This window comes from Nanorana parkeri, unplaced genomic scaffold (assembly GCF_000935625.1).
Source record: "Nanorana parkeri isolate BGI_ZX_2015 unplaced genomic scaffold, ASM93562v1 scaffold565, whole genome shotgun sequence".
In the NCBI taxonomy this organism is placed as follows: Eukaryota; Metazoa; Chordata; class Amphibia; order Anura; family Dicroglossidae; genus Nanorana; species Nanorana parkeri.
This window is the reverse complement of record NW_017306833.1, coordinates 489,852-498,500: the sequence shown is the minus strand read 5'-3', so window position 1 is coordinate 498,500 and position 8,649 is coordinate 489,852. Positions and strand designations below refer to the sequence as shown.

General features: G+C 43.5%; 1 protein-coding gene across 1 annotated transcript in view; it reads right to left on the bottom strand.

Moving 5' to 3' along the window:
* The window catches only part of POLR2B (RNA polymerase II subunit B), a 151,203-nt gene extending 143,231 nt beyond the window's left edge, over positions 1-7,972 (bottom strand). The window contains exons 1-3 of the mRNA XM_018562201.1: positions 7,942-7,972; positions 7,772-7,844; positions 3,725-3,875 (exon numbers count right to left, since the gene is read on the bottom strand). Coding sequence (XP_018417703.1) covers positions 3,725-3,875; positions 7,772-7,844; positions 7,942-7,960 — 243 coding nt within the window. The 5' untranslated portion in view covers positions 7,961-7,972. The remainder of the gene's footprint in view (positions 1-3,724; positions 3,876-7,771; positions 7,845-7,941) is intronic.
* Positions 7,973-8,649: the final 677 nt, after the last annotated feature.

The window sequence follows — 8,649 nt, the reverse complement described above, 5'->3', positions numbered from 1 at the left end:
GGTATTGTTCCTAGTTTGGGAATCACATAAGAGCATGTGCCAGTTTTTGTAAAGGATGGATTCAATCTTTTTACCTGATCAGAGATTATACCACAGGTGCCTATAGTCACCCACACTGCCTCCCTTCTTAACACAAGACGTGGGAGTAATGCCCAGGGTTCCAGCGTAAGCGCCACTGCAACAAAAGTGGCCAGTCAGAAGCCCGCTCCCTCCTCCTGCGTTTTATGGGCTGGAACTCAATGCTCAACACCTGTTCCCAGCCTGGCCTCTACCTGAAAGGACGCCTGTCTTCCCAGGTCTAGGCGAAACGCTGCAACCCGATTCTCCCAAGGAGGCTGTGGCCGGGGAATCCTGGATCATGCAGCTGAGGGGGCCCCAGAAAATGCTCTTCCCCATCAGGAGGGTGGACCAGGGGGCATAAGGGAGCCTGCCTCGTCCCTCTAGAGTTCCAGGTGATCCTTTCTGTCCAAAGGAGGAAACACTTATACTGACCAGGCCGGGAGATTTGGTGACGTGTTTCCAGTTTCTGTGGGAGGAGGGGCTTCTCATGTGCTGTCCTGGAAAGATTATTTGGGAAACACTGTTTGAATGTTTCCACTTGATTTCTGTAATCTGCATCTAGAGAGAAGTTCCTCAATCTCCTTAATTGGCAGAAAAGAATATTCCGCAACGATGGTTTATAGTGGACACACACTTATTAGCAGGTAATCTATGTACCTCTTAAGAAAATATTTGCTGGATAAGACAATCTTTTCACACCAAGGATTTTCTCTCCTGCCTGAGGTATAGTTGTGACAAAATTTGCATGGTTTGGGGCAAGTTGACGGTCAGCCAGCAACTTACTGGAAGTTTCTACATTCAAGTACCTGTACCTGGCTGAACCTCCATTTGCAGACTGAGCCAAGTCCTATTTGAACTTTGTGAAAGTTTGTGGGGCGTTCCTACAAAGGAAGCAAGGGAGGGGGCAGGCAGCGTGTTTTCACTCACAGACCCTCCCCCCTGTTCACACCTCCAGGAAGGAAGGCTTTAAGCACATGGTTGCTATTCTTGATGGTTGCTGCAGCTGGGCAAAGGGATTCTGAGGACCAGCTAGAAGGTGGCAAGCTGTAGCGCACCTTTCAACATCACCCTCTCTCGATGGACTGTCTAGTACCGCTTGTGGACTTTGTGGATTACTAACCCGGTGGACAGGATATTACACACAGTGGACGGCTCACTGATTCCCCCTTCCTGGCTTTTTTTAATTGGATCTTCTCCTGCAAATGAAACAGCAGAGACACTCTGGGTTCCCGGTGTAGAACAGTTAGGGCTGGTTCACACCAAGCGCGGAGCAGATCAGAGCAGTTACAGAACAGATCAAAACTACGTGCAATGTATTCCAATGGTATTTTGGGCTCTAGTTCACACCAGAGCGTTCAGTTTCAGAGCATGTGGAAAAACTGCAGCTTGCCCTATTTTTTCTGCTCTAGAACACACCAAAACGCATGCAAACTCCCTGGAACGCAACGAAAACCCATTTTAGGCTAAAAACATGTCAAAAATATGGCAGCACACACTGCACTGCATGTGCATTAACTCATGCAGATCTGATCTGCATTTGGTGTGAACAAGCCCTTATACTCAGTCCTTGACCCAATGAACCTTTGGATGCCTTGCTGTGGCTATGAAACTTTAACACCCTGTCTGTAATGCAGTAAGTACCCACCACACATTATCTGTCCCAATCGTACCCTGACTTGTTGTTCTGGGACCTGAGCGGTTTTCCCCTCTACTGCATGGCCTGGTTTGGTTATTCTTTGTTTTGGGGCTTTTGTATGAGGATATGGGAGCTAATAATCAAGGCATTTAATAAAGAGTATTATTCTTCTATCGCACTGTGTCTGGTGTTGTCCTCTGCATCACAGAACTACTGTCACAATAGTGGCTATGATCGTTCTGACATCAAAGCTTAACAAGCCTAACCCTAACTTGCCTAAGTAAAATTGGATTTATCTGCCACCTCCCCTTTCATATATAGGATTGTCTGCAGGGGCTGTAAGTTTCTAAATATTTTATTACTTTTTATGGTGACTTTTAAATGTTTTTTGTTCGTACAAGCCAACACCCAGCAGATATGGTTAATCACGGCCATAGTTCACATCCAGGTTTGTTACTAGAACTTTAGTATTTTGTGCTATATTTTTTTTTGCCTTTTATATGGAGGATGATTTGAACACATAGCGGAAGGTCATACTATAGCATATGCTTCAACATAGGTTTATCCTCAATGTGGGTGTAACACTATCTTCCATCAAACTTAGGGAAAACCCCTAAAACTTAAGACTCCCTAGTGTGACAAGTGCATTTTATTGATCTTTTATCATTGTTCAATTTGATCAAATTTTTCTGCATATTTTTTATTATTAGATGTGTTAATGTATTTTTTGTAGCCCTGATGTAGGGGGGATTCCTGACCCCAGAATGCAATGGCTGCGCATATCTTTTTAATAAATTTTGTAATCAAAACTTTAAGTACAACAAACAGACATATCAATGAGCAGTAGATTACAGAAAGTACAGATTAGACATATCAATGAGAAGTAGTTTACAGAATGTGAAACATTTTTTCTCAAGACTGCATAAGAATAAGCAATAAGGGATAGATCCCCCAAGGCCAAAAGCGCCAAGTGAACATAGGCAACATTATGAGGGATACAAATTGAAACTAAACAAAAAAACAAATTACTTCTGACCCTCATAAGAAATGTGTTCCAAACAGAGTGGTGTGCAATAAAGGAAAGGTGTGCAAGGGGGGCACACCTTTCAAATGTGGTTTGTGTGAAAAGTGGTAATTTCAAAAGGGAAGAAAGGAAAGAAAAACAAAAAAAGGGAGGGGCTAGGCAAAGACTTACGGTAGTGCCTTTTAGACATGCCCCGAAGATGTAGCCGGTATTTAGCCGGGACACCGCTAGGAGAGCACTACCGTATTTGCCGCCGTATAAGGCGACTGGGCGTATAAGACTACCCCCTACTTTTTGTGTAAAATATAGGTTTTGGGCTATACTCGTCGTACAAGACGAGAATAGCCCAAAATAATGTTTAAATGCACCCACTAACCTCCTTGGCGGTATTCCCGAGTGTGGCTCGGGTTTAATTTTCAGTACCATAAGCGGTAACCCCGAGCCACACTCGGGATTAGTCTCTTACCTTGTCCACGATCCCCGCAGTGTCCTCCATCATCCAGGTTCCGGCCAACAGCTACATACAGTAAACCACGCTGAGCCTATCACGGCAGGCTTCGTATTCATTAATACAGGCTTTAATGATTGGCTCAGCGCGGTATACTGTATGTAGCCGAAGCTACATACAGTATACCCGGCGTATAAGACGACCCCCGATTTTCAGGCGATGTTTTTGGGTCTAAAAACCCATCTTATACGCCGGCAAATACGGTATGTCCCACTTCTTGAAATGTATTGGCTATGGAAGCCTTGTGGGCAAAGTAAATGATATGGTCTCTCTGGTCTTCTGACCAACTTACGCCCAGATCTTTCTCCAATTTGAGTGATAAAATGTGAAACATAGGTCTGGGGTGGCTGAATAAGAATAGAGTAACTCTGGGAGAGTGTGTGACGGATTGTTCCTATATATTTTCAGGGGGCAAGAGGAAGGAGGTGCCCTTTTTTCAAAACTCTGAAGAGAATGTACACCTAAATGAAAATATTAGCTTCAATATAAAACTTACTGGCTCTTCCACTTCTCCAGTAGCGTGCTGAGCTTCAGCCTGCAAGTCAATAGGTGGGGCATCTTCCACAATTCTCTGCACAGACATCTGAATGAACTCATCAAAAGAATCAAGCTGCTGACGCACCAAGCCTTTCTCATCAAAGTAAGAACTGGAAAACAAAAAATTTAGTTTGTGGATGTTATTAGAGTATCAAAATGTAAAAAAAAATCCCTGTTAGAGACTTACTGGTAACGGTATTTCTGGGAATCTTCCAGCACAGCAACATGAGATGATTGGTTCATCCCTCTACAGGCAACACAATTTAAAATCCCCCTCCTCCCTCAGTTGAGATTAAAATTAGACTACCTCCACCACACTGGGAAACAAAGAGAAAACAAACACAATGAAAACAACCAAAAGAAAACAGGTGGGAAGTAGGCTTGCTGTCCTAGAAAATTCCCAGAAACACAGTTACAGGTAAGTCTATTCCCCAATCATCTTCCAGAACAAGCCTACCTCTGGGTGGGACCATTATCTTCAGAACTTGCTAATAAATTATTTTTGCAAGAAAACCTTCACTTAACTAGACAGACGAAGGTAACCTGACTAGATCCAAAAGGATTAAGATTTGCTCCACTAAGGCTCCCGCATTTCCTTTCATGATTTCCCAAATTTTAAATTAGTGCACAGAAACAGAATATAATACAGCCAGTCCCCTGTTTACATACAAGATAGGGACTGTAGGTTTGTTCTTAAGTTGAATTTGTATGCAAGTCGGAACAGGTAAATTTTTTAAGAAGTGTAACTCCAGCCAAAAGAAAAAAACTTTAGTTTTGGATAGCATAGGGAAGGGTCACGTTTGTTTTGCTGTCTGTTCCCCTTGTTCAGAAGATAATAGAAGCGGACGGACGGACGCAGCGGGGGAAGAGGAGGTGGGGCAACTGGTGACAAGTAACTCTTAAGGCCTGGCTAGTAGCTCAGGACTTGGAATTTTGCAATATGTACATATACAACAGCGCAGTCCAACTGGCCGGAACAGCAAAGATTATCTGGGGATTTCCCCCATGTAGTTAGAAGAGTCGTTGCCCTGTGGAGCAGAACCCACCCAGGTGAAACTGATTAAATCTATTGGAAACCTCACCCAAGCAGTGAAAGGAAAACTGGTCAACTTAAAGAACTATAGAAGACTCCCTTAATATCTGTAAAGGCAGCACCAGCTTCTGCTATAGTATAGCTGTCTCTATATTCAGCATTTTATATCTTGAGTCGTCTTATCCCGATGGGATAAAGTTATAGCATATCCGCTTTTTTGTTTCATCAGCGTATGCCGAATACATAGAGCCTTATCAGGTTTAACCCTAGTGGCAAAGCAAGGCTCTTGCGATATAAGGGCAAACTATAACAGAGCAACCCAATTGTCAGGAATCGCCCCAGATTGGGGATTTGCACCAATGCAGACAGCAAGGTCATTCACCTGTGGAGCACCCGCACCCAGGTGAATTGAAAAAGAAAACTCACCCTAGAAACCCAACAAGTCATCAGTCAATTCCTCTAGATTCTAGAAGGACACTCTGAGGGACTCAACTAGAGTCACTATGCCAGCGAGGATAGTTGCCATCTCCTTCAATTATAGAGGGAAACCTCTGGGCAAACAGTTTTTATAAGGACTCTGGGGGAAACAGTCCTGGGTACCTGTGCATGAGGCTCTCCAGGTCCACTGTCCCTGTGAGCGAGAGCCGCATGGCACAGGAGGCCCCTTCTATCTAGCACGAAGGCCTGGAGTAAAATAAACGTTACAATGCGCCTGTTCAGCCAGAGGAAAATACTGATGCGTTTCCCGTTTCATGTGGTCGGAACCCTTCTCTCAGATGCTGCGCTGGCGGAGGTCTTGGGAAAAACGAGTCTCACTCTCTCTGTCTCTCCCGTCCGTGGCCATTCCTGAACTGCCGGACGGTAGACTTAGACGTCCTGCCCCTCCCCCGCTCGTGTGTTTACATTAAAGTGATCGGGCATCTCTGAAGACGCCCAATCGCTTGTAGTAGCTGCGGGTGTGCGCCCCCACCGTACCGCTGTCACCGCTCCCGAGATTCGCTTTGCACGGTGCGCCCGGGACTGGCGCGGCAACTCAATTACTGGAGATCAAAGGGAGATCAGTACACTGCATCATCAGCTTCTCTGGGGCTCCCAAGGTGACATCATGGGTTTGGAGACCCCTGATGTCTCCATAAAGAGGACGTGTTATTTGAATTGACTATCACATAGGGGATTTCTTAGCCCCCCTATGTGATAGCAATAAAGTTGAACATAAAAAAATAAAGAAGCTTAAAAAAAAAAAATTTAAAAAAAAAGGGACCAAAAAAAAACAAAACAAAAAAAAAGACGCAAACATGCGTCAGGTGCGCCTATGTGCAAAAAAACATACTATTGCGCCCATTACACAGCGAACGTCGGAGTGAGAGCAATAATTTTAGGCCCACTAATTACTGATAACACTAAACTGATGAGCAGTAAAAGCGTTGCCTATGGCCAATTTTGGGTATGGTCGTTTTCTCCTATTTCGCTGGCAATTTTACAGCTTGACATGTTTGGTGTCTATTTACCCGACATGACCCAGTCTTATATTTTACCAAAAAATTGCGGCGATAAAGGTTTCATAACATTTCATAGGTAAACTGTTTTTTTTTCAAAAATTTAGGGTACTTTTTTGTTATATAGTAAAAAATAGAAAAACCCCAGTGGTGATTAAATACAACAAAAAGAAAGCTCTATCTGTCCCCAAAAAATTCATTTCAGTACAGCGTTGCATGACGGAATAAACGTCAAAAGTACCACAGCACTGAAAAATGGCCTGGGCAGGAAAGGGATTTAACACCCTGGTCTTCAAGTGGTTAAAGGAGAACTATGAGGCGAGTGAAAATCACTCAGCCTCATAGTTCTAGCCGACCGGCGACAATTAAACTGTCACACGTCTTCTCAATAGATCTGGAAGTGAGCGAACATATACCGTCGCTCGCTCACTCCTCGATCTATCCCTGCAGAGAGCCGTGACTGTCACTCACAGATTCCTGCAGGGATTCCCCCCCTCCCCGGTTCCATCCTCCAGCGCTGACTGGCAGAAATTAGTTTGTGTCCTCCTATTACCCTTAGGAGAACTATGGGGAAAAGCCCTGACCCCATAGTTCTCCTTTAAAGAAAATACACTGGCTAAAATCTCAGTTTCTGGAGTGCTGAACCTTAGTACACACAGCTCTCAGTGGTTTCCCACCAGCTCTATCCTTCAGTACTGTGTCCTCCACTAATGGGGGAAAAGGTAGAGGGTCAAAAAGAGGAAACAATAAGCAGAGGAGAACGATAATTTAGTTTCCCTCACATAATCGTCAACTAACCAAAAAGGAGAGAGAGAAAAAAGGGCCCTCTAATAAAATACTGGGTTTGCTTCCTACATCGTTAATGTAAATGACCTTAAAGTTAAAAAAAATGTCCCTCCCCCCATGTTAATGTCAGCACTTACCTTAAATGATGTCTCTTAATCCGATCTTCCTCTTCTTTCCCCATGTTTTCATCTGTCCCTCCAGCGGTGTGATGTCACTCCGATCCAGCGCTGACTGCTCTGTCCCTCCGATCCAGCGGTGTCTGCATGCGGGTGCACGTGTCCATAGACTTACCTTGCGCCGCCGCTAGTCTCCCGGCCGAGAAACCGAACTGCGCATGCGCCCGCCCCAAGATCCTTTGCGGCCGCACGAGCAGTTCCTGATTAACTGCGCGAGAGCAAGCAGCAATAACGAGGTAAGTTTAAATCGCTTTAGGCTTTAGAACCCCTTTAAATGGAGATGGAGCACCTCTTCTGAGTAGCAATAACCCATTGCAACCAATTAGTATTCAATCTAGCTAAAATAAGTTACTTAAACGAATCAACCTTCTTCACTTTCTGACTCAAACTTTTGAATCAAAAAAAAAAAAAAAAAAAAAAAAAATTTCTATAGAAAAAAAATGTCATTATGGGTGACAGAAAAACAGTACATACACAGCATTCTAAATGTTACAGTAAAACTAATAGTCACTAACCTTATGACAATCCAACATGCTTCCTGCCACAGATCTGGAGTTATTTCGTCATCATCCTCATCATATTGCATATCTAGCAAATCAAAATAAAATACATTTTAAAAGACTTCAGCAATCAAACACAGAATACTACTTGCCAATGCGTCGTTAATACGGCTCTGCGTCCTTACCTTCGTCCGCATCATACATGTTTGCAAATCTCACGGCTTCTTCAACCACACAAAAAAGAAACTACACCAATTCCCCCACACTACACTTCCAGCGAGACTCTTAACATCCCAGAAATCAGCCGCACATTTCCTCTTCCGGGTTAAGTGGATTTTCTTAGAAGGGGCGGAGTTACGGTGCTGTGTATGATTTTTAGTGTGATTTACTAAAGCTAAACATGTTGGAATTCTGAATTATTTTAGAGTTCACCTTTTGGGGATGTATATGGCTCTTTTGAAATAAATCAGTTACTGCTGGGTGCGTCAAGTAAATGATTTGGATGTCCGTTATTTTTACAGCGCCATCTATTGGTATCTATTGCCATCTATTGGTAAATATGCTTTATTTTAAAGTGACACTAATCTTAAACATGCATGCAAGTACCTTAAAAGCAAGGTGACCAGATCTCCGTATGTGATAGCAATAAAGTTTAGTGGGAAAAAAAAAGGGAAAAAAATTAAAGTCCCCCCCCAAAAAATTTTTAAGTTACACATAAAAAAGAATTTATAAAAAAATGTAAAAGTCCCCACCCATACATACACACATACAAACATGCGTTGGGGGCGCATACGTGCAAAAAAGACGATTGCGCCCATTACGCCACACATGTTACATATCGCCACGAACGTCGGAGTGAGAGCCATCAGTCTAGGGCCATCAATCGCTGATAA